Source organism: Pteronotus mesoamericanus, unplaced genomic scaffold (genome assembly GCF_021234165.1).
Source record: "Pteronotus mesoamericanus isolate MK-2021 breed Mesoamerican mustached bat unplaced genomic scaffold, CSHL_Meso_final scaffold_636, whole genome shotgun sequence".
Taxonomy (NCBI): Eukaryota; Metazoa; Chordata; class Mammalia; order Chiroptera; family Mormoopidae; genus Pteronotus; species Pteronotus mesoamericanus.
This window is the reverse complement of record NW_026555324.1, coordinates 629,770-655,271: the sequence shown is the minus strand read 5'-3', so window position 1 is coordinate 655,271 and position 25,502 is coordinate 629,770. Positions and strand designations below refer to the sequence as shown.

Here is a 25,502-nt window from a genome sequence, read left to right as displayed (position 1 = left end):
AAGTTAAACTACCCCAGGTTTGCACAGAATCTCAGGAATTTGTTGACTCAATGCCTACACTGTATCAGTAACAGCCAAGCAGGAGCAAGGAAAACAGTTTTTGAGAGTTTGGCTTCCTCCGCTGAGCAAGAGCTAGGGAACTAAGAGTTCAGGGTCTGGGTTATTCATCTTCGTTGCCATGGGTTGCGAGGGGGAGGGGGACACCCTGCTTGTGGAGTCTTTTTAGAGGAGCAAGAAATATTTCAGCCACTGGCACCTGTCACTGAGATCGCAGGACGTGCCTTCACAGTTTCATTTCACTTATCTCTGTCCCCACACCTAAGGGACCTGCAGGCTCTGTCTCCAGAATATTCAGCCCCACCCTCTCTGCCCTGTCTCCAAAGCCACAAGACTAGCCTGAGCCACCATTGTCAGTGCCACTTCTCACCTGTGACTCCTGGAGGCCTCTTCACTGGTCCCGTTGCATCAACCTCTCCCTCCCTGAGATCTGTTCTCCTCACCACTCCCAGGATGATCTGTCCCAACGTTTTATTACAAAACTTTTCTAACATACAGGAGGGGAAGAATCACATGAGGATCACAGCCAGGGTGGATCTTCTAAAAATATAAACTAGCCCTGGACAGGTGGCTCAGTTGGAGTGTCATCCCGGACATCAAAAGGTTGCAGGTTCTGTTCCCGGTCAGGGCGCATATGGGAGGCAACCGATCAGTGCTTCTCTCTTTCGCTTGTCCTCTCTCAAATCTATAAAACACGTATCCTCGGGCAAGGATATAAATACACACACGAGATCGTGCCACTCCCCTGCTTGGACTCCTCCACCAGCCTCCCGTTAGACTGGAGAAATCTGAATTCCTCACCCGCTCCCCAGATCCCCTCCCACTTTTCCCTCTGAACACTTGCAGTCATGTTGGCCTCCAGGTTCTTTATGTCCTGTGGACTTCCATACTTGGGGTTCTCTCTGCCCAGTATATTCGGCCTTCATCCCTGTATGTCTGAGGTTCAGATGAAACCTCAGAGGCCTTACCTACCCATTCACCCCTTACCTTTCTACCCAGTCACTCTTTTCCACCACCTGCTTTATCATATTGCACCTGTCTCCAGAATTATCTCATTCTCTCTCACCCCTCTGAGTGCTTACTGTTTTCTGTTCCCACTGGAGAGCTGTGACCACACCGCGCACGGTGCCAGGCCACGTGGCAGGTGCTCAGTAAACCATGCTGCCGGGGGCAAGGCTTGGCTGGCTGGCCCTCCATCGGATCTCACTTGAGGGGTTCAGAGCTACTGAGTGTGTGTTGAGATGTCCTGGCGTCCAGGCAGCTCTTGGAAGGGGCCAAACCCACCTTCACATGCGAGGCATTTGTCATTGTTGGTGACCCGAGGTCCCAGGCTTTAAGGTGGCATCAAGGTATTTGCAGTGCTCTGTGTATAATTATGATGATGATAATGCCAACATGGAATTTGTATTGTGTGCCAGCCACTTCCCAACTACCGTATACGCATCATTTCATTTAGTCCTTCCTGAATCTGTCTGGGGTCTAGCCACCATCCCCGCTGGACAAAGGACAGTATACAAAGAAAGTGAGTTAAAGTGGTTGAGGCCCACTTGAGTGCACACAAAATCCAGAGCCCGCGTTCCTGAGTTTCATCAGTTTGCGTCTGCAGCCCTAGCAGAAGTTCTGTAGTCCTCATATCCTTCCTGTGAGGGCATTTCTTTTGCCTTTACTGGAACTTTTCTCCAGTCTTCAGCCACTTATACTTCACCTCAGCTGCGCTGGTATCGTGCTATCTAGTTGCAGAATAGAGAAGTGCTATAGGTGCTGGATCCATGCATTTATCAGCAGTTTTCGGTGAAGTTGCTGACTTTGAATGATTTATTTAATATGTTTGTGGAGGGTTTCTCATGAAGTCAAGGCACAGAGGTGCCCAAAGTACAAGGTCTTCCCTCAGCACCTTAGTCTGCGCAGGTGGGGCAGGGGTGGAGGGCCTGGCTGCAGGGTCAGTAAGTAGAAGGCAGACTGCTGCTTGGCCTGAGCGGCGCACCTAGGGGCCGCGGGGACATGAGGCACCCAGCTCCCTCGGAAAGTCAGGATTAGGGTTCTGACCCACCTCTGCCACTTAGCCAACTTTGCGACTTCAGGCAAGACACTGGTCTGCCCCAGGCCTCTCAGTTTTGTTTCATGATTTGCAAATCAGAGACGGTAAATAATATCTATGCCATGGGAGTTGTGATAACATTTGATGAGACTGGGAGTGTGATGCAGCCGCCACTGTGTCTAGTAAGGCCATTCAACAATTGTTAGTTACTTGTTACTCTCAGTAAGATGAGAGCAGTAAAAATTGTCTTTAACTTCAGTAGGTGAGGGTAATAGCAGGATAAACAGCATTCCAGAAGAAAAAAATGCATAAAAGATAGCATCATCTCCCAAAATTGTGCCCACTATGACCATGAGACCAGTTGAGAGTCGCCTGAGCAAAAATATTGATATATTCGAGTACCAAAAAAAGAGAATTCAGGGGCCCTCCGCCCTCCACTGGCTGGGCCGGGCCACCGCGGAGCACGGCCCTCTGACACTGAGAGACATCACCTAGCAACAGCATGATTGAGATCAGTGTCATTCTTTACCAGAGAATTAGCTTGTGAACAGAGTTTGACACATCAGTGATGAGTTCACCTTTATGCTGTTGCACAGAACTGTTTATAGTAATTCCTGAGAAGAGAAATTACTTGAAGGGCTGAGATGGTGTCACAGGATTAAAGCAGTTGCCACATATTAATACTGTTATTTGTGTGGGCAAGATGCTTTCCATATTTTTTGCATAGATAAGAAGATTAAGACACATCAGCCCAGGATTAAAGCTCATTCTACACAAGTACCTTGCTGACATTTTAGACGGGAATTCCAAGTGGCTTTCCAGAAGGGGGCTGTTTCCTGGCAGGTGTTTGAATCATCGTTTAGGAGGAGAATAAACAGAACAGAAAAGATAATCCAGATTCCCTTTTCTGTTTTCCCGGGTCTGCATATTTTCTTGTGTTTAGTTTAACAGAGATCCTCAGAGACAAAGGTTGGAGGCAGCCACAGGGGGGTGCCAAAGCTTGTCACAGGACAGGTCTGCCTTTGGTATTTGGTGTGTCAGTCCATCCACAACCTGAAGGAAAGTTTATGTGGAAGGGAGGAGTAGAGGGAATGTGTGTATTTTCAGCTTAAAATCTGAATTTGTTATGCAAAGCATTGCATGGTTAAACATTTGACAGATGAAGACAGTGCCGCTTGTTGCACCACTGACTGTGTATCTTGGGACATGTCTTGATTCACAGTTTCCATGAGGATTCAAAGAATCGGCTACTGGCTTAAGTGCACACTTGACCAAAGCATATGGTCACGTTACTTGTTGAAAGCCTTGGGCCCACTCCAGAACTCATCGCTCACCCTCTAGTTTCATTGGATTGGCTGGGCAGAGCGCCCCGACCGTTGTGGCTGTGTAAACAATGCCGTGGAAGCGGGGCCCCGAGAGCAGAGGTTAGGGTGTGTGTGCAGAGGGGACCCAGACATCCAGCAGAGGTTCGGAATGAGAACGGGGATCGGCAGCCTTCTGCGCCTCGGCTTTTCCGCGCCCACCACCAGGACTGCAAGGACCAGATTCGGGGCACGGGTCCTGCCCTCAGCGGTCACAGCTGGGCTGTCCCATTTTGCGTCTGAACCTCACAGTTAGGTGGAAGCTGGCAGGAGGGAGAGCCCATGCTGTGTGCCCGGATGTCATCAGGGGCTCACTCTTTGCCGCCGCTGGCCAGTGAGCCCCCCTCCACCCACATACCCCCCCGCCACAGTTTGCCAGGGCGGGGCGGGGGATAGGCCAGGATTTTGCTCCACTGGGTTGTGTGACCATCATCTGGGATCATAGTTGGGCTTGGGATGGTGCTGTCTGGGGCACAGAAAGGGTTTGAGTTGAGCAGAGTAGCCATCTCAGACTTGGCATGTGACACTTGGAAAGCCACAGTGAGGCCAAAGAACCGGCCACACCCCAAGTAGTAGAGCCCGTGTCACCTAGAGACGGGGCTGTGTTTTGAGGCAACTTAGGGCCTCTGAGTCCCACCGAGCTGCACACACCAGCATGGGCCACAACACAGTTCTCAGGCTCGTTGAGGGTGTTTTGGAAGGTGGGGACAGATCCCTGGTCAAATAACTGGGCAGCATTTGGTTAAACGAATTTGTTTACTGTGAGTCTGTAACCCTTCCTATGCTGATGTGTCAAGCCAATTCTCCAGGAGGGCTGGGCTGCCTTTTACAACCTAATTTGACCAGGGAGCATTTCACAAAAGAATCAATCTCTCTCTCTCTCTCTCTCTCTCCCCCCCCTCCTCCCCCCACCCCCTACCTGGTTGGCAGAGTGTGTAGATTGAATAGTCTTCATTTGTTGTTGGTTTTTTTTTTTAATTTTTTAAATTTATTTATTTATTTTTTCAAATACATTTGTCTCTGCCTACCCCTCACCACTTTCCCTTGCCCCCTCCCTCCCTCCTTCCCTCCCTCAGCTCTTCCCCTTTGGTTTTGTCCATGAGTCCTTGCTATATGTTCCTTGACTTTCCCCCTTCCCTTCCTTTTCCCCCCGCCCCCACCTCCCTCCTTCCCTCTTGTCTCTGTTGGTTTCTTTTCCTTTCAGTGTTGCTGGTCTTATTTTCCTTGCATCTTTGTATTGTTGGTTAGGTTCCACTTATAGGTGAAATCATATGGTATTTGTCTTTCGCCCCCTGGCTTATTTCACTTAGCATGATGCTCTCTAGTTCCATCCATGCCGTCATGAAGTTTAGTAGTTCTTTTTTTCTTTCTGCTGCGTAGTATTCCATTGTGTAAATGTACCATAGTTTTTTGATCCAGTCATCTACTGATGGGCATTTAGGTTGCTTCCAACACTTGGCTATTGTAAGAATAGTCTTCATTTGATTAACATTGTAATATTTTAGGTCACAGCAGTGGCCTGGATCTCTAGAAATTTCTAGTAGTGGTTTTCCCTTCACTTGTGAAAGAAAGGCCAGGCTGGGAGTTCAGGCAGGTCATAGAGAAGCCTCACTGTTTGACAACCAGAAGCTATTTGGTGATGGGGGCAGTTAAAAAAAAAACCATCTGTGGCTACACCGGTAAGGCAAGGCCATCCTACTCGGAGCGGGTGCGTGCCTATTGTCATTTTGTAATATCAGTACTAATTTGGCAGCTTATGGACTCCTGGCTCTTTTGGAGCTGAGCAGAAATGAAATGTACTCTGGTGCTTTGTGTTTCTGGTGGCGAACTGACTGACTGAAGTTCACTGGCACGTTTTAGTGCCGTGGTTGGTCTTATCATGACTGCCAAACCTACCGTCAGTGGGGGTCCCAGTGGGACCCAAGGTGGGCTGCCAGAGCCCTTTCCTCCTCAGTCGTGCTTGCAATGAAGGAGATTTCATTCACTCTGTAGCTGCTTGTTGATCATGTGTTTCGTGTGTGGCTCTAAAGATTCTGAGGTGAACACAACAGAGGCCTCGCCCTTGCAGAGCTTCTGTTGCAGGAGTAGACGCTGCCAGCAACCAGATGAACAGTGCGCTGTGAGCTTTGGGCCTTGTGTACAGACACACTCCTCTCTTCTAATCAGATGTTTTAGCCTAAAGATTTCTGCCCCCAACTTCCTGTTCTCATTTTTCCCCGTGATGCCTTGCGCAGAGTAAGGGCTTAATAGGTATTTGTGATTATGTAGCAGCTAGTGTTACGCAAGTGAAGAAGTACAGAGTGGGGTTAGTTCAAACATTTATTGTATGATTCTTACATGGTACCCATCGGGTGGCAGGCTGAGGTGCAGAGCTCTTTTGGATGCTGTGTCTGGAGTTTCTCAGTCTCCCCTACCGGTAGGTAGCCTCGGTATGATCCATGCAGAATGTAAGCCAGAGTATTCTTGGGAGCACTGTTTAATTTGGGGGCTTGCCCTGGCTCATGTGCCTCGGTTGGGCATCATCCTGCAAACCCAAAGGTCACAAGATGGATTCCCAATCAGGGCACGTGTCTGGGCTGCAGGTTCGGTCCCTAGTGAGGGTGTGTGCAAAAGGCAACTGATCCCTGTTTCTGTCCCTCTCTTTTCTCCTTCCCTTTCCCTCTCTCTAGAATCAATAAAAGAAAAAATTTTAATAAAAGTAAATAAACAAGCTGGGGCTTCCTGAAGGAGAAGGTGTCTATATCTACATCATGAATGAGTGTTGACCGTGGAAGAGAAGGCTGGAGTGTGTTCTAGGCAGAGGGATTAAACCAGGCAGAACTCCAGAAGTGTGACAGAAACATGGGGTGCACGAGGGTCAGAGCCACCATACTGGTCAGGTAGGGGGTGTCCTGTTTGAAGGGGCTCCAACCCTAGCCGGGGAGGACAACGCAGAGTTTGAAGCATGCGTTTCACACCAGTGGTTGTGGCTGCTCTGCAAAAGCCAGGCTTAAGGGGGCCCTTAAGCAGAGGCCAAGAAGGAAGGTCTGCACTCTGATGGTGGTGGCTGGTGTGGGTGGAGGAACTGCTGCTGGGAGTTCATAAGGGTGGATCTGCTTGGATCTCACCTGGTGCTTCCGCTCTTTGTGCGGCAACTTTCAGAGCTCAGACCCCCATGGTCCCCTCGGTGACCTCCCTCTGCCCCCAGCTGAGCAACGGGCCAGTGGCAGTACAGAATGGGTCCTCCTTCAGATGGGCCCTCTCCCGGTTACCCCTGGACCCTGCCACGTGGTCCTGTCCTGTCCCAGGGCCCCCAGCTGGCCCAGACCTCCCTTGGTTGCCCTTCTATGTCCCTGCAGACCAGAAAGCTCTTCCTCTGCCATCCAAATGGTTCTCTCTTCGTCTGGCCCTTCCTTACTAGCCTGGCATTCATTTCCTCTAGTGTCCTCTCCCCTTGCTCATCCTTTTACCAGGTATTTGTTGAATCCCTGCAGGGTGCAAGTACTGTTCTCACACCACAGACAGTGAGGGGGAACCAGGCAGTCTCCTGTCTCCTCTAGTTGACATCTTAGTAGGGGAGATAGACCATAAACTCATAAATACATGGTGATCCCTGCTGTGAAGAGAAAGATCCCTGTGAGGCCAGCCCATGGTTTCTTGTAGGGAGCAGTGTGTGTTTAAGGAAGTCTGCAGCAGCAAGGCCCACTCTCAGGCTGGGGGCCCTTAGAGACAAGGGGCAGAAATCCGGAATGCATTGAGGAAAAATCAGCATCTGTTGGCTTAGCTGAAAAGTCTTTGGCGGCTAGGGGGGAAGGGGTAGCTTTGGGCCTGCTGGACCCTGGGCCTCCAGCAGCAGGATTTAGTTTCCTTCCCTGCTTCCCGCTGGATTGGCCCTCATCCAGCATCCCTTGTAATGACAGGCCACTGCTGGCAGCCTCAGGGTTACCTCCCACCAGCTCAGCAGAGAGAGAACTCCCCTTCCCCACTAGCTCCAACAAAAACCCTGGACCTGAGCGTCATTCACCATCAGCAGCCTGGCCTTATTCACGTCACTGTATCCCCTGGGGTCAGGGCATGCAGTACCTTTCCTGAGGCTGGAGCCAGGGCTAGGCTCCATCTGAAACTTGGGGGACAGGGGGAGGTGGTTTCCTAAAGAAAATTCGGAGGGGGTAGCCAAAACCATAGGTTCCTGTATACCCCAGTGCGTTGCTGCTGGCCAGGAGTTGAACACAGAAGGGAGGCCGGGGCCTGCTCCGCCAGCCCCTGATGCTGGGCTTGTGGTGTATAGGGCAGCACCAGGAAGTTTCCGGGATTCCCCCTGGTCGACGTGTGTGGATAAGCTGCTGCCATCTCCAGTGTCCCTCCAGCGTTCCTTTGCTCTCATTTATCACCTGGCACAGGCATGTTCATTCATCTGTCCATCCTGGTTTGTCGGGCAGCAGCTCCACACTGTGCCAGGAGATGGCTGCTTCGGGAAGCATGTGAGCCTTCGTGGGGAGCCTGCCACCTTCCTCCCTTTAGCACTTTGATCTCGTGCATGTCATTCCCCCATGTTCACCGTGGGCTGTGCACACTGAGGACTGTGGCAGAGAGCCTGACTCTGGTACGGTGCAGCTTCAGTGAGCACGGCAGAGGGAACGGTCACCGTCAGTAGGCCATTGTCCCAAGGTTGAGACTGGTGTTTGTCCTGCCTCTCGATGGAGGGACAGTTTTGGAGGATAGGGAGTGGAACAGGGTCTGTTTGATTGTCTCAATCTTCTCCGTTTTCCTCCTCAAACCTTGCTTTCACCCAATTTTAATTGTAGGCGATCACTGTCACCTCCAAACTGGTCTCCCCGTATTGCCGTCTCCCCCATGGCTGTTCTCTCTTTAAACTGAAACCAACCACCGTGCCTTCCTAAATTCTCGGCATGGCCACCATCCACCCCTGGGCTCCATGACTTCACACCTGCCACTCTCCCTGCCAGGCTTTTCTTGAGACTTCAACACAGCAGACTGTTTTCTCAGGGATGTTTTCCTGACACTCTGAACCAGACACTCTTACCAGTGCCCCCACGTGACCTCTCTTTGGAACTGTGAACCGTGTGTCCCTCCTGCGTAGCAGTCCTGCTGGGGCAAAGCTGTGTGAACGTAAATTCCTGGTCGATCTCCGCCTCCCCGACTGGCGGCTCTGTGACAGCAGGACTGTGCCGGCGCCCTGCAGTGGCATGGCTCCCCTGGCTTCCCATGCACTCTCCGCCCTCGAATGCTGGAGGAGGCCCTGGGCACACCCCCAGGGTTCATGGGCACACCCAGGGCCACCACGCCCCTGCCCGAGAGGACAAGGGGCCTCCTCCATGGGTAGGGCCCGGCCTCCCTGGCTGGGCGCAGAGGCCTCCTGGGCTGCCTTGGAGGGAGACGAGGGGTATTGCCTGAGAGCAACGGCGGCACAGTCCTGGTCCCGTCATGTGACAGGACATCTCAAAGGGTATTTTCCTTCAGTGCCCATGCAAGATGGACTCTCAGACTTTTGCAACTCCATAAATTATTTTTTTGTTCATGGCTGCTCACTTAGAGAATCAGGTGGATCGCTGGGCTGGGCTTCTCCAAAGAGCATGAGCCACGTGGGCAGAGGTTACAGACTGATTGCCCCCGGCCTCAACTGGCCTGCAGATTTGAGAAAAGTAAAAATAAAAAACCTAAACTAGTCTCCAGCATTTGAAATTCAGGAGATGCCACATAAAGATCTGACTTCTCTGCACAAAATTTCTTCAAAGCCACTGTTGGTGGCGCCGAATAGCTGCCATCTCCACGCCTTGCGGCTCAGCACACTCCTCGGCGCTCTCCCCTCATCAGTGACACAGCCTGTTTGGAGTGAGTCTTCAAGCCCGTTTAGTGGTGTGTAATAAGCACACGTGCCCTGCCGTTAAGTGTCGCATTGTCACGAACTGAACACCCCACGCCTCCGTGTCACAAAGCTGTTTTCTAAGCAGTTTGATGTTCTTTGGAGTTACTGGTTTTATATTGGGTTTGTTTTTTGTTTTTAACTTATTACAGACATGCAGTTTTGTTTGCTGTATGAAATAGTGTTGGGGGGAAAAACACCAATTTTTCTTTTTACAGAAAAGCCTGCCATTGCTCCGCCCGTCTTTGTGTTTCAGAAGGATAAAGGACAAAAGGTAAGGGGCTGGTATGTTCTCTCTTCACATTTGTTTTCTCCCAGGGACCTCTCTCCCTAGGTCACACGGCCAAGGATGCTTCTGCCCTTTAAGCTTTCACATGGAGCTTGGAGGACAACGGTTCGGTGGCTTTAGGTTACTGTGGCGAGAGTTGAGATAAGTGTGTATGGAAAGGGTTCAGAGACCCTCCTTTAAAACATGGCAGTAGAAAGCTTTCTTCTCATTCTGCATTATTTGATTTAGAAATACTGCTGTATGTTAGGAAAACCAGTGGGAGAGAGAAGAGTAGGAGGAAAAGGTAGAAGGAAGGAGAAGAGGAGGGACAGGGAGGGAGAGAAAAGCTGGGAGAGAGCAAATGGTGGTTATGGGGGGGAAATAGGACCTTTAATTAAAGATTTCAGGGGGATTTCTGGCCCTAACCAACTTGGCATAAGTGCACTTAGAATAATTATTAGTTTATTAGTTGGATTGCATTGTATATATACCATTCTTCTTTGTTGGGTTGCTTTCCCCTCTTGGGTCTTAAATGTCTTGATCGAATTGTTGCTGGAAATGCCTTGCCTAATTCACAGTGATGCGCCGGCACCTCAGTCTCATCCCAGCCGTCACACGTTGTCTGTCTTAAAGCCACAGGTTTACATCCCTGTCTGACAGATCAGTCGGAAGGTTGTGGTTGTATCCGGACTTAGCTGATGTTCTGTGGGGATGCCTCCCGAGCTTGTATGAGGACTCCCTCTAGTTGTCAAAAAATGGGTGACCCCTCCCCACCCATGGCCCAGGCAAGACAGCAGGTCGTTTAATGCCCGTAGCAAGATTTCAGAGTGAGCAGGTGTGTTGTGAAATCCATTTGCAATCTGTTGATAAGAGCATTTGAGAATTGGGTCAGGGCTGGGGATCCACAGGCCAGGTGCTCTGGCAGATCCCCAGTCTTGCAGCGGGGTGGCCAGCTCTGAGGCTGGGGACTGCTGGTCTGGCACTTCGGGGCTCTACTGCTTGTAGACTTTCTCCCTTGGTCTGATCAGAAAGGCCAGACTTTTCTTTCTGTGCAGCCCAGTTTTTCTGGAAATTGTTCAAATACTCTGCCAGGAAGAGAGCTTGTGCATGGAGGGGACAGGAGGGAGAGGGAGTTACCCTAAAACCCTCCACCCACACCCCCTCGCACTGAGCAGAGTCTTCTGTATGGGCAGGGCCTTTACCAGGCTCATTGTCACATTGAATGTTCCATCATTAATGCTCTGCTGAAGAATCACAAAACCTGAGGAAGTGTTCTTCCCACTTTTTGTTTTTCTTCTTTTCCAGGAAGTATTTTAAAGATACATCAACCTCTGCTGTCTCCTCTCCCCGGGGCTCTGGCATGGAGGGAAACCAGGGGTATTGGCTGAGAGCAACAGCGGCACAGTCCTGGCCGCTTAATTACCTATGTTTTTAATCATCCTTCCTTTGGAAAAGGGTCAGTCACTGAAGGGCTGATGTGTTTCTGCCAGCTTTTTAAAATGGATGTATTCCATTTCTCTTACAGATGTAAAAGTCTCTTCTTGGGTTTTCCATTAAATCAGGTTTTCTAGAATTTTGAATTTTATTATGATCATCTTTTGAATCACTTTTAGCTTAAAAACGGGTCAGCAGATTAAGGCCCAGCACTACCACCCATTTTTGTAAATAAAGTTTTATTGGCCCATCTCTTTCACTGTAGCTGAGGTTGATTTCACATTTTAACAGGAGAGTGAAGTAATTAGGACCCAGACCCTATAGGCCTGCAAAGTCAAAAATATTTAATATCTGGCCCTTTACTGAAAAAAGTGTGTCAACTCTGGATTTAAATGAACAATAGAAATTAATAATTCTGCCCTGGCTGGTGTGGCTCAGTGGACTGAGCGCCAGCCTGCAAGCTGAAAGGTCTCAGGTTCGATTCCCTTTCAGGGCACATGCCTGGGTTGCGGGCCAGGTCCCCGGTTGGGGGCACGCAAGAGGCAACCAACTGAAGTTTCTCTTCTTCTCTTCCCTCCTTTCCCCTCTCTCTCTGAAAATAAAATCTTTTTTAAAAAGGGAATTAATAAGTCTTTAAACCTGAGGACTTTTGGACAACCAACAGGATGCAAAATTAAAATGTCGTATTCGTTCAGCTAAATTTAAAATGCTTTTAAAATTACTAATTCTTGTTTCAGTATTTTCACAGTTGAGGTGGTTTTGCTGCTTTGGGTTTTTTTTTTTTTCTTTGTTTACTTTGTTATGAATGTATTGGGGTGACATTGGTTACTAAAATTATAAAGGTTTCAGGCCTACAATTCTACAATACATCATCTGTATATTGTGTGTTCACTGCCCCAATTCAAGTCTCCTCCCATCCCCATTTATCCCCCTTTACCCTCTTCTACTTGCCCCCGCACCCCACTTTCCCTCTGGTTCTGTTGCTTTGAAATTCAAAGGATAACTCACATGTGTTACCTTCATAAAGTTGATGGAAATTATGTAAATGGTTACACTGAACCACAAGAGTGGCGGGTGGTCATCCTCATTTTAAAGTGTGCAAATGTAGTTCTTATCAAAATACTGACTTAAAGCCAACTCTAATGGACTTCTAAAAATAATTGATCTCCAGGTCTTCAGAGGTCAGCTCTCCACTTCTGTCACAAGATCACCAAAAGGGTGTGGGAAATCTCTGTTTTAACAGCAGAAGCAGGCGGAGCCTTTGTGAATGTCTTCTAGGGCTGCTTTCTGAGCTGTCAGGTAGACGGTGGCCAAATGGACACAGAATCTTCCTTTTTTCCCCTGTTGCTATGACAGCTCAAGAGTAAGGCAGGAAGTAAACAGGGACTCAGCTTGCTTTGTTTCCCTTGACTTCCCACTTCAAGGAAGATGGAAAGGCAGACCCTTGAGGAGCAGCCACAATACTTCCGACAAAAACGAGAGTTTGAGAACCTTCCCGTTTCATTCTCTCTTTCTACCCACTTCCTCCTCACACTGCAGAAGCAGAGCGGCTGTAAAGCTGTTGGAGCTGTTTTCTTCTGAGCAAACTTTTTTCCCTCTTTTTATCTTTGATGTTTCATTTCGAAAATTTCAAATTCTGAGAAAAGTTAAAGAATAGTACTGAGGACACGGATATCCACCCTTCACCCGGCTTCCCTGTTCACATCTCTGTTGATGCGGGAAGCATACGGCTGTAATTTGTGCCCGTCTGACTTACGCAGGTGTCTCCTAGGAATAGGGTCATTCCCGTCTGTGGCCCCGATGCCTTTTGTCACCCATAAGAAAAAGATCATTAATTCAGAAGCCTCGTCCAGTATACAAATTGTCCTAATTGTCACCACAACGTCCCTTATAGCTATTTTTTGAGCCACTTCTTGATCCACAAAGATCAAATAGTCCCATTGTCATTGTGGGACCATTAACTTCCTTGTCAGTAAATCTCTAAACCACCCACTGGTCTGTGCTTCAAAGAGCCCCTGTGCCCACCCTCCTCCTGTAAAGAGAGCACACCGCAGGCCCAGCTGTTACGGAATCATGACTGAGATAAAATACAAAGAAATGAGGGGGGGGAAACCTACTCTGCCAGCCTTAAGTGTTTTTGTCTGATGGTAAAGCCACACGACAGTGACTGTTGGTCCCGTTGACAATCTGCATTCACAGCAAACTACAAACCCGTGTTACTGGCCTGCTGGTGGTGTCACAGTCCCCCGTTGTCCTGTGTTAGAGAGAAACCTTCCGCAGTCTGAACAGCAGTCCTAATGCAGCCTTTACTTATTCCCATGTCTCCAGGCTTCCTCAAGGTGGCGCTCCTTGTGAAATGCTTACATTTATGTGCATTTGTGTTTTTAAAGCAAAACTGAACCTTTTATTAACTGCCTTGAGTGGAGGCAGTTTTTCTTAACGTGAAAAGAATTCTGTAGGCTCTCTTACTGTTTGTAATGATTAAATGTTTTTTTCAGTTAGTTTATCTTCCAAACGTGTTAACCTAAAGGGGGATGGCTTTGAGGTTGTACTGGCAGGATAGTGCCCATTTGGTAAAAAGACAGAAAGCAGTTGTAGAAATGCTTCTGAGCAGAAAGTCCAGTGTTGCTGGAAACGGTGTATATAGTATATTTAGACCTAATTTTGAAGCTTATTGTTGGTATGACAAGTATATCCTGTGTGCGCGTTTTTGGTTTTTGTTTTTTCTTTTTGTTACTTTTGTCAGCTACATATATTTTATGACCTGTGATCGAGGGTCTGGATCTGATGCCTGGCTTTAACAGACGTTGAAAACTGCAGACCCTTTCTTGGTTCTTTAGAGCTTTTCTTGTCCAGCAGAAACACTCAGACCTAAGGAGAAAATGCTGGGATAGAATTTGTATTTCTTTCTGGTGCTCCAGTTTAGACTTCATTTTGAGTCCACCATGCCATGAGGGCATTTTATGTTCTAAAAGCAGGGATTTAAAAAAGAATCCAAGTGGTTCGAATTAGAGAGACAGGCAGTTTCCCACGGAGCTTGGGGTTTAATTTTCTTTTGTCGGGTGTTCGATCTGTAGCCATAAAGTAGCAGCCACCCAGTGCACGGACCGACCTCAGCACCCCTGACAGGTTGGAGGAGCAACTTGGAAAGGAAGGCCTTTGTGTCTGTGGGTCCCCCCTGGACAGGAAGAGTTGATCTCGGTGGCTTTTTAGATATGCACGTGAGTTAGCATGGTGTTGCTATTGCTTTCCTAAAAATATTTGAAAGTTCTTTTAAATCTTCTTCATATATAGTTCCTCTAATTCAACAAGCTCACATGTTAAAAAATAGCCCCCCACACCCTGTCTAAAGAGATCTTAGTCACTTAGAAGAAATGCGGCAGTGTCTGCAGGGAGGCAGGGTAGCCCTGGTTCACAAAGTCGGAGAAATGGGTTCGTGTCGTGGCTGGTGACGCCAAGCAGGACCGGAACCCCTGTGTTCCAGGATGCCAGTTTTATAACCCATTTCTCAAGAAAAGAGTCTTGGCCACGGAGCTCTCAACCCCCCAAAAGCCCCCCAGCCCCCAGAGACCCAAGAACCAGCTCAAAGAGTGCCAGGAGTGTTGTGCTTTCAAGGACAAAGACATCTGGAGTCAGCCTTCTCTTACCTGTTTTCCAGATAAACCCCTGCCCTAGGTGTTCGGGCTGAGCCTGAGGCAAGTCCAGGCCGGGGGCGGGGGTGGGGAAGTGGCTCCCACCCTTTCGCCAGTACAAAACCAGCTCTCTGTATCTCTGTGGGCTCATTTGGCCACTCCACGCCTGCACCCCTGGAGATGAGAAACTCTTCCTTCATCTCAGGTTTAAGCAGCACAGGTTGAAAGGTGCTAGAACTAGAGTGAGGTGCAGAAGCCTTTGATTCTGGATGCCCCATCCTGTATCTGTGTGGTGTCCCAAGCCTGCCTCCCTGCCTTTCCCAGCAGACAGAAATGGTGCTGAGGGCAGTTCCCTCATCAGTGTCTCTGAGGAGATGTGTTATTCACATGGAATCATTCCTGTGCCCATCTGATACCAGTACCGCCCCCCTTTTCGTCACCAGGAGTGTTTTTCCTCACTCGTGGCCCATAAGCAGTGTAGCTTTGTGCCAGGCCTCCTTTTACTTCTGAAAATGAAAGTCCAGGCTTCCTGCACACCTTAAAGCTCCTGCACAGCAACACTTCGTGCCAGCTTCCTTGGCCCATCCTCCTGGGCAGGAAGCCCAGGAGGGCAGGAACTGCTGGAGTTTGAGCCATCTCTAGCCCTTTGATCCCACCCCCGTCCCCTGCCCCATGTTGCAGCCTTTATTTACATTGAAGGAAAATTGTCTTTTTTGCTCCCAGTCCTCTGCAGAGCAAAAAGACTTGTCGGATTCGGGAGAGGAGCCTCGGGGGGAGGCTGAGGCTCCCGACCGTGGCACAGGTCACCCCGAGTCAGCTGGTGAGCATGCTCTAGAGCCTCCTGCCCCTGCTAGCGCTTCAGCCAGCACTCCTGAAGCCCATCTTCCTCCTTTTCCACGAGAACTGGCAGGGGTAAGTCCACCTCCACCCAGCATTCCAGGGCCCAGGGGTCCCAACCCAGACCAGCCCTACCCCTCCGGGTCCCTCAGATTTAGACTCTGGATTATCAGCAACTGATGGTAACTGAAAAGAAGACCAAGATCCCTCCAGCTCTCTTTAATTCATGCTGCCAAAAAGTCAGGGAAAATTAGGTCCTCTTTACAAAGGAGACTTGTCTAGTTGGGGAAATACCCATAGCAAAAAGGCAGTCCTGTTTCCTGAAAAGAGAGACGCAGGGGGTCAAAAGTGAAGTGAGTAGTGGGTAGAACCCTCCAAATCAATTTCGACCCCATTTTCCTTCTCTTCTCCCTGAATCTGGGCCTTCGAGTTCAGTGAGTTCAGTGTGTTAGAAACACGAGGAGCTCTGGCTTCCTCAATTGGTAGGAAGAGGAAGTGTCCAACAGATTGCTTTGCAAGACTGATTGTGTCTGGATTGTTGAGGCTGTGAGCTGCTTGTCTTCAATCAAAGCAGGAAGAAGACTCTTCTTTGAATCCAGAGGGAACCCCTGAACCTTTTATCTTTGTATTAAGAAGGCTTTTGAAGATTATAGGTGGAGAAGATTGCGAACTCTCAAGAACAAGAAATGTCTTGAGTGTTTGGAGTTTGATAAGTTGGGAAAGGTAAACATCATCTACATTCAGGATTGAAAACTCCATAGATACCTCATGACCAAGTCCCCCAGTGCCATGACTTTTAACAAGAAAAGAGAGGACCCCACTCGGCCTCACAGAACGCCAGGCAGCTTTCCAGGGCATCACAAGCCCAGGCCTTTAGCAATCCCTGTGTCGCATTACCAGTACCCTGTGTTCTTAAAGAAACCATTGGAACTCAGTTACAGGCACCAAACCCTAGGCCACGCAGGAAGAAGCCACGTGTCAGCCAAGGTGAGATTGGAGTCATATTTTAACACTTTGGAGGAATCAGTGTGTGGTGGATAAAGAAGAAACAGTTTTTATCATGGTTGGGGAGCAGCAGGGAGGCGGTTGTTCTGGCGTAGCTGTGGGTTTAGGGTATTGTACTCAGAAGCTCAGTAGAGATTCCAGCCAGGAGGCATTTAGGCCAGTGTCCTAGCCTCACAGCCCTCACATGAGAGCCGACAGGGCAGTAATTAAGAGGTGAGTACTTTTCTGGTTTGGGGCAGAGCAGCCCCTGGAAGCTCCCCCTGAGTTGGGTGTTGTTAGTTATTGTGTCTTCAGCCTTCACGCGCACAGGATATCGCACTCTCAGTGTCCTGAGAACAGATGACCTTCGCACGGATCTGCCCGAGAGGCTCTGAAGCCTTCTGCTGCTGCGTAGTTTGAAAAACACAACTTACAGCAACATCAGCTGGGAAGGTTAACAGTTTTCAGCTGAGATTAGCAGATGGTTATGTCATGGCAGCTACTTTCCAAAGGCATGCGGGCTGTGTTGGCCCCTCCTACTTCTAGTGCCCACTTGGTAAAACCGGTGGGTCCCCGCTCCCTAAGAGTCCAGTGCAGGAAGTGTCCCGCAGGGGCCTTACCTCCCACCTGTGGCCAGTCCAAATGTTGATATCTGAGGAACTCTCCTCTGTTCTTGTGGATTTGGGGTTGAAGGCTCTAATTCTGAGAAATTCACATGGTCCCCAGACTGGCAAATCAAGCACGTGTTCTGGCAGGGAGCCTCAGAATGGATTGTGAAGTCACCATGGGAAGTAGCCAGGACCTGGGGGAGTGGTTTATGAATGGAGCGTTACAGCATTAAAGGCCATATGTCTGACATACACACATGCGTTGTTTCAGCACTCATAACTAGAGGAATCCTCAGTTCCATTTGAAGTACCAGCAGCGCCGCCACCATCATATCATTTGGGGACAGCTCTGAGGGCTCACCCAGGGCTTGCTCCGTGGGGCTGTCAGCAGGGAAAACCCTGGCAGGTTGCTAATGGCTCCTGTCAGCTGGCTTTCCCCACTGACTAGGCACGTTCAAGCAAAGTACACTTCGGTTCGTAGGTCAATTCGAACATAAGTCAAGGCAGAGGAACCCAATCCCAGCCTCTCAGGCTGATTTTCCCTTGGTTAACACATTGCTTTTGCATCAGAACAAATTTGGATCTTGTTCTGTACCACATCGCAGTTCAGGAAACCGCCCACATGTTACTCAGCAAGTCTCATCCATCATGCTCTGTCTCTTCATTGTGCCACGATCCCTCAGGGGGCTATAAAGCACAGGCCCTTTATGGTAAATGGTGGCTCGCTGTATCATTAAAAAGGGCCCTGATCGTTTCTCGGTCTCATCAGCACTCTAGCCATGGAATACTCAGTACTAGAGAAAAGTCTGTATATCAGACTTCCTGGCTCTCAGTAGGCAGCTTGAAAAAGACCAAACCACATTCAGATTCAGTTCTCTGATCTGGAGGAAGCGAGCGGCTTCATGCTTACTCCAAGCCTGGCTGAAGTCTGCTGGACTGAAGCTTTAGGCCAAGACGCTGATGAGCCTAAACTATGTTTATGAGACCCACCAGGAAGCTTAGATGGATCCTGGAACAAGTTCCATGGCTGGACAGCGTCCCTCATCTTCCAGCTCCTGCACTGGGTTTGACTTTTGTTCCACCCCCGCCCTATTTCATGTCTTTGGAGGCCACTTCTGTTTTCTTTTTTCAATGTGTCTTTTTGGTAAGAATTTCTGAGCTGGTTGCCTCAGTCACAGAATAAACAGCATTGAATTGGCCCATAGTTAGTGTAGAGTACGCAATCAGCAGGCCCTGCTCTTACTTGATTTTCATCCCATAGCGCAGTGGTCCCCAACCTTTTTGGCATCAGGGACCGGTCTTTCTACTGACCAGGTGAGGGTAGGGGATGGGGCAGAGCTCAGGCAAGCTTCCCTCACAGCCTGGTTCCGGTACCGGCCTGCAGCTGAGGGGTTGGGGACTCCTTCCATAGCCAGCTGGGCTTTCTAACTGGTCAGTCCAGACCAGAGTCACCGAGGCCAGGCAGGCCAAATGGTGTCCAGAGTTTTCTGACTTGGTCTTGGAAGGCAGCATCCTTCGTGTTTGCATACTACCTGTGTGCCGATGTCTGTGTCAGCTTCTGAGACACAGTCCCCTGTTCCATCCCCTGCCCTGGACTGGCACCTGTGCCTTCCTTGAGGCCACACCAGCCAGCCTCACAAGAGCAATGGTTCCTGGGAGGAGGGTAACACTTAATAATCGTAATGATTGTAATCTTTATTATTTCATTCTTTATACAAAGAACAGAAACTTCTCATGCTTGCATTCCCATCCTGAGTTAGACATTACCCCTGATTTATACTTGGGACAGGGACTTACCTCCCAGAATGAGTGGCGTCCCCAGAAGACCCAGTGGCTTTAGAAGGGATAGGACAGCCCTTGCCCACCCCCGCCAGCTAGCCAGGCCGTGCCACCCTGAAGCATGTGGTGAGCAGCTCCTTCGGGTCTCTGTAGGCTGGCCTGCTTGCCAGCCCACGGCCCCTCTGCCGTCTCAGAGGGCTTTCCCATCTTTGTGAGCCTGCTGTATGCATTCTTATGTCCTGGCACCAGAGAGATCAGTTGAAGGGTTATTTTTGCTCTACTTCCTCTTCAGCCTCCTTACGTCAGTGTCAGTTGGGCATATTTTCGTCATGATGTCCCATGTCGGTGTTGACCCGAGCGTCCTCCAGGTGCCATTCTCGCAGAGGTGGGTTCTAGTGTGGGGAGAGGCAGCAGAAGAAATGGCGCTTCCACAGCCTACTCCGGTCCTCACTCCTCCCCAAGAAGCACGAATCCTGAAAACTTGCTCTTAGAACCCTCCTCAGTGAGTGTCTGTAGTGGTGGTTCCTGAATTTGGGGCTGCAGACTTCTGGGGCAAGGAAGTTGGAGTCCTGGGCATTGCTCTCTACTGACCCCTGTGTAGCCACTCCTTTGGTTGGGGTGAGGGGTTCCCCCAGATTGCTTTAACACAGAAGAGGTCCCAAACACCAGACTGTCATCCCAGGGAAGTCTTGGTAGAGGTCGCATTTGACTTGTGTGGGGTAGGGGGCCGTGGTTGGAAGCGGGAGTTGCTGTGCCCTAAATCCTTTCCTGCCAGACAGCAAGCTCCGCCCTTCTCCAGCAGGGAGTAGCAGCAGGTTGCTCCTCACATGACAGCTGGGGAGGATTTCTGGAAGAGTTGGCATATGCAGAGGCATGCAGAAATGACTTGACTTCATATTCTGTCTTCCTGCTTCCTTGTACTAGTTTCTCTTGAAAATAGTTGCCAGTGTCAGTTTCTTCATTGTATCTCAGCTATTTCAAGCCCCACAGAAGGTTCCAGCAGTTTTTGTAAGGTTCTCCTCTCAGGGGAGGTTTCCTGTGTTGTCCTTCCCAGGCCATTTCCTCCCACCTCTTCCAGGACCAAGAGGCCCACCGCATGCCCACAGGATGGTTCTTCAAGAGACTTGGGACATGGATTTGAGGGTCTCCTAGAGTCAGGGGACTAGGAGTGTGTGAATCGTGTCTGGCCAGGCACCTTTTCTTCTCCGGGTTACCTAAGGGGCTGCAGTGGAGGATGCGGGCTCTGTTTGTACAGTGAGGTTTTGTGCGCTGTGTTCAGAGTGTTACACGTATGAGCTGTGAGCCTAACAGACAGGGCAGTGCCTTCTCACAGCTGGAGACAGAGCAGACAGACACATTAGATCATTTCCAACTGGGATACACAAAACCGGGTAGAGGTCCAGGAGAGGCTGGAGGGTGGGGTGGAGAAGAACTGTCTCTACTTTCTGGGCAGTGACGTAGCCATGAGCACAGGTTCCCCCTGGAGGTGGTCAGGAAGGGCCTCCGGGAGGTCTCAGTGAGCAGACCTGCAGGAAAAGCGTTCCAGGCCGTGGGAGTAGCACACGGCAAAGGCACACCGGGGCAGGAACGGTGCCGACATGTTCGGAAAACAGGAAGGAGACGGAGGCTGGGGTATGGTGGCCAGAGCGATGGTGCCAGACGGACCAAGTGTCCTGGTCAGCAGTCCTGGACCCTGAGAGATGGAGCTGAAGCTCCAGAGGCCCCAGCCACTGGTCTGGAGAGAGGCTCCTAGCACCATTCAAATTCAAAAGGAGACCCAGATGCCTGAGGTTTTGGAGTGTCTTTGGCAGAGGTAAGAAACTTAGGTGTCATTGAAAGAGCCCCAAGATACAGGAAGCACAAACTGCAGAACTGAAGGGAGAAATAGACGTTTGATCATAACAGTCGGAGACCTCCGTACTGCACTTTCCGTTACCAGTAGAACATCCAGGCAGATGGATGGGGACATCGAGGACTCGAACAGCACAGAACCTAGCAGAGCGCACGTTCGCCCCATGGGCATGAGGAATGTTCTCCGGGGTAGACCCTTGCTAGGCCACAAAACCAGTCTTAGTAAATCTAAAAGGATTGAAGCCATACAGTCTTCTCCAACCACGGTGGAATGAAATTAGAAATTTATAGCAGAAGGAGCCCTGGAAGATTCACAACATGGAAACTAACCTAGATGGCCAGCGGGGAAAGGAGAGTTAAGTGTGGAGGCCTCTTGGGATTGAGGTGCTAGAGGAATATCTTCTGCAACAACCGAGGAAACACAAGGAAACTCAGGCCTGACAACTGTCAGGGCCACTGGTCAGGATGCGCACCGTTGCCCGGTGCATAGCTCAGGACCGCAGGCTTCGCTGCTTCTCCCAGTCTTTTCCTGTGCAAATCCCAAGCCAGCCCCCTCCTGGAACTTAGAGTCTAGCAGGGCACCCTGACACAGATCACACTATCAGAATAAGAGGGACCAGTGAGGCCAGAGGACCAAGGGGTTTTTTCTCACATGGGGATTTAAGAAAGAGACCTGAGGGGGGAAAGAACATCAGTGGATGAGAGGGCAGTGTCTACAGAGGCCAGAGAGGGTGACATTTCCAGGTCCTGAAAGTCAATCCAGGAAGCGCCAGATCCCACAGGACCTACCGGGCCTCGGGACTTGAGAATAGGGGTGGAGACCGCCTGGGGGTGAGCCAGGCCTGCTGTGAGGAACAGGAGCCTGCCCCTCGGTGATGTCACCTGAGGAAGGGGCAATCCAAGAGGAACCCCAGTGTGCTGATAACGTAGCACTTTATCATCATGGGTCACCCCAGTCCCAGGTCTCTGCAGAATCACAGCTCTGTGGGAGTACATCTCTCAGCCCCCACACTAAGTCCTGGGCTCAGGGCCCTCCTCTTAACCCCCATCCAAGGGGCCCCTCGCCTCCTGGCCGCCCCCAGAACACTACTCTACATCCCAGCTCTCCCGTTCCCGCCTGTCTCTGAGCTCTCAAGCCCTGCCCGAGAGTGTGATGTCCAGCAGAAGTGGGCTTGCTGGGGCAGCGTGGCCACCACCACGTGTGAGCTATGAGCAGTTATAAGAAAGTCAGGTGCGGGGCCGAGCTGGTTCCCCTGCTTATCCCGTTGACCCCTTGCCCCTTCCCTATGGGAGAGGTGCTAGCACCTTGTTTTCTAAGTGAGGTAATTTGCCCAAGGTTTCCCATTTAGGCATTGGAGGAGCTGGGAGAAAGTGACTAGGTCTACAAGCCTTTGAGAGGGAGGTTGAGCAGCCTCATGCTCCACTCGGACCCAGCAGTATATTCACAGCCGCCCCAAGGACTGTTGAGCCCATGTTGTTACAAGGATTTGTGTTTCCCAAGCACTCGGATAGATGGTCTCCTCTGAGCCTCCAGTCCCCTGAAACATATCTGGGGACAGTGTCATCCTCTACCCTTCACAGACACTTCCAGGGAGCTCTTAGGACACAGACTTGGATCAAGAAGCCCAGGCTAGTTTTTCTGACCCAGGTCCAAGTCATTGGCCCACACAGGAGAGAGGGTCCAGGTTGGGATCCTTTTCTTACTGTCCCAGCCTGCGCTGTCCATCAGGACAGGGATTGGTCTGCACACAACATGTGGACCACCGAGTGGGAAACACTTTCTGGCCCTTTGTGAGAGAAGTGTGTTGCCCGGGCTTTAGGACGTTCTCCCTGATACAGAGTCTGAGGTCTCACCCTCAGGAGGAAACGAGAGGACGTTGGCTCACCACCAAGAGCCGACTCAGGCTGTAGGAGGGTCCCTCCAGCCCCCTCTCCCGCTGTTTGGTTTAGCACAGTTACTGCCTCCACATGCGCTCTGCGCTGCGGCGAGCAAAGCGCTTCCACAGGCACTGCCTCATTTCCCTCTCACGGCTCCTCCAGGCAGGCGGTCATTTGGCTGAACTTGAGCCTCAGGGGCTTTGCTGAAACTAAGAAAACTGGCTCCTCTGCTGGCTCTTAAGTGCCCCAGGAGGAATGATGTCCAGCCCCCCACATTTGCTTTAGGTTGCTTAGTTCTCAAGAAACACCAGTTCCTGAGAAGGGACGTATGTGGAAGGGACCGTGTGTTATCCTGGATTGGGAAGGGACTCATTTCAGGCCTCTTCATTGTTCATTGTTCACATTTTAAAACTAAAGGTTGTTAAGGGGGAGATTCTTCAGGCACCTTCTCTTAGCACGTGTCCAGTTATAGTCTAAATTGTTCTGCTCTGAGCATTTTGCAGCAGACTGTGGTCTGCGGCGTCAAAGTTGTGAGTTGCTCAGGAAACAATAGCCCACCATGAAATAGGGTTCCTTACGATGGAATGTGCCAGGGTAAGGAATGGAAACTGCCACAATCTGGTGTTAGGTGACCATTTTAAAATTAAACGGTCCAGCTGCCCTTCAGAGTAGAGAACGGTTCACTTTCCAGCTTGTGGCAAAATGAGTTTTGACCAGATAAAGTTTCACTGGGTTTGAATTTGGGGGCGACACGCTAGTCAGCTGTAACCTGTGGAGAAACAAGGAAACCGATCCTTGGCTGTAAGCGCGCTCTCAATCATTAGGAAGACTCCTTGGCACGTGGCCTGGTCAGCCAAATGCTGAAGGTTCATGGGGGAGTTCTAAGCGTGAGGTTGAAAGTTCGTCTGCTGCTCGGGTGGCTGAGCTCAGGCAGTTGGCCCTGGGGATCCATTTATTACAGAGCTCACGAGCTGTTAGATGAGGGGACAGCATGGCCCTCTCCTCCACCCTGACATGTGCTCTCGTTTCAGAGGTCAGCTGGCGGCTCCAGCCCTGAAGGTGGAGAAGGTGAGGAAACCTCTAAAACGTTTCACCATGTTGATTGTAAAAGTGGAAGCAGCCTGATTTTCTCCTCCTCCTTCTCTCATTATTCCCTGTAGATTCTGACCGAGAGGATGGAAATTACTGCCCTCCTGTCAAGCGAGAAAGGACGTCCTCTTTAACCCAGTTCCCACCTTCACAGTCAGGTAACAGCCACAGACCTTTATTGAGTGGTGAAGGCATCCGTGTTTATAAGCCCGCTGTTCCTCCGTCAGCTCCTGCTCATCGTCTGTCTCGTGCCCAGATCCAGGTAGAATCAACCTGAGGCTTGGTCTCTGTCACAGTAAGGTTAGAGCTTGCCCAAGCTGTGGCACCAGGTACCCCAGGCTGGGATCAGTGACACCTGTGGAGAGGTGTGACCTACTGGTCTGACAAAGGAAGAAGCGTCGAGAAAAATCATCCCTCTGAAATGGGAAAGGGACTGTCCAAGTCCTATGGAGGCCTGTGACCATTAATCACAAGACCACCTTCCAGAGGCTGCTAGGAAGTGGGGGTTCCCCTAACCCTTCTGCCATGTGCCTAGAGCTTGGTGGTCCAGTTGAGAAGCTCAGGCGCGCGCGCGCACACACACAGTGTACATAGTAAGCTGAGTGGTCCCAGCAGACACTTGGGTGGTAGAATGCCTGGAGCTCCCAGAGGAGAGGCTTGGTGGAGCCTTGAAGGGTGGGCCAAGTGTCTGGACCAGACATGGTCTGAGCACCTACACAGAGGCTAGCAGACCAGCCAGGATTTGTACGGAGTATGGTACAGGAAAGGAGCAGGTTCCAGAGTAGGGAGAGACACTGGAGCTGCTCGGTGGGGGGCTCCTCGAGCCGGGGCGCCCCTGCAGATCGGCAGGTCGGAGCTGCCGCAGGGCTGCCGCAGGCCTCCCCGCCGCATCTGGACTCGGTTCATCTGGCACTGTCCGGTGTTCTCTAGCCGCGGCTCAGATGCATGTGCACTGGGAGAGGGTCTCCAGTTATCCAAGCTGAACTTTGTTCTTGGGAAGTTCATATAAAACATTTACAGCTCAGAACCGTAAGGATATCACTTTAAGGGGATAAAAAGACATTCTTGGAAGGTTTGTTTGTGCTTACAAAAGTAATGCAAACTTTACAGGAATAGTGCAGAAAGTGGGCATCCTCTCAAGGTTGTCTCTGTGACACACACTTGGTCTCTTACCTGTTTCCCTTAATGCTTTTTTTGGACATTGCCACAGCCCTCTTCAGCACTGCCTAAGACCCCCCTGAATGGGTGCACTGTCAGTTGCCCACCAGGCAGTAAGGAACTGTGCAGACAGTTTGCAGCCTAGGCTGCTGGGGACATCCTTTTGAAGGGTCTTTCCACCTGTGGCACAAGTGTTTCTACAGAATGAGAAAGCTTCCGCTTCCTGGCCATGATTGTGTCCCTTCTGTTTGCTGTCTACTGCTGAACATAACTTCTTACCAGGAAGGTGCAGCAGGGAAGAGACGAGGTGATCTGTGCTGTGGCCCTAGGCTGAAGGGGCAAAGGACCACCAAACGGTTTTCCTCGCTAGTGCGTTGGTCTAGGAGATAATCAGCTCCCAATTCTCAAGTGAAATCAAAAGATGAGCGGTTCCAGTAACATCCTAAACAGCTGGTTTGGGGGGGAGGGGATGTAGCCCACTTCCAAGCCTTAACTGGTGACAGGGAGCAGGGATCAAGGCTTGGCCCCAGGAAAGACTCAGAACATCTGGCATGCCCCACTGCCCTCCTGGCTGCCCCCTACAGGGGCCCAGAGTGCCAAGGAAAAGCCAGGGGAACGCAGGCAAGAGAGGTGGCCAGAAAGACCAGAGTCAACTGCTAGACATC

The 25,502-nt window shown here is 50.4% G+C and overlaps 1 protein-coding gene across 9 annotated transcripts in view; it reads left to right on the top strand.

The window, feature by feature from the left end:
- Positions 1-25,502, top strand: part of RANBP3 (RAN binding protein 3) — a 54,039-nt gene that overhangs the window by 9,001 nt on the left and 19,536 nt on the right. For 6 of the 9 annotated variants that reach the window (XM_054562116.1, XM_054562114.1, XM_054562112.1 and 3 more), the window contains exons 2-5: positions 9,538-9,593; positions 15,377-15,565; positions 23,622-23,658; positions 23,751-23,837. In XM_054562116.1, coding sequence (XP_054418091.1) covers positions 9,538-9,593; positions 15,377-15,565; positions 23,622-23,658; positions 23,751-23,837 — 369 coding nt within the window. Of the gene's footprint in view, positions 1-9,537; positions 9,594-14,221; positions 14,243-15,376; positions 15,566-23,621; positions 23,659-23,750; positions 23,838-25,502 lie in introns of those variants that run through there. The other 3 variants (XM_054562118.1, XM_054562117.1, XM_054562113.1) reach the window with 2 other exon arrangements.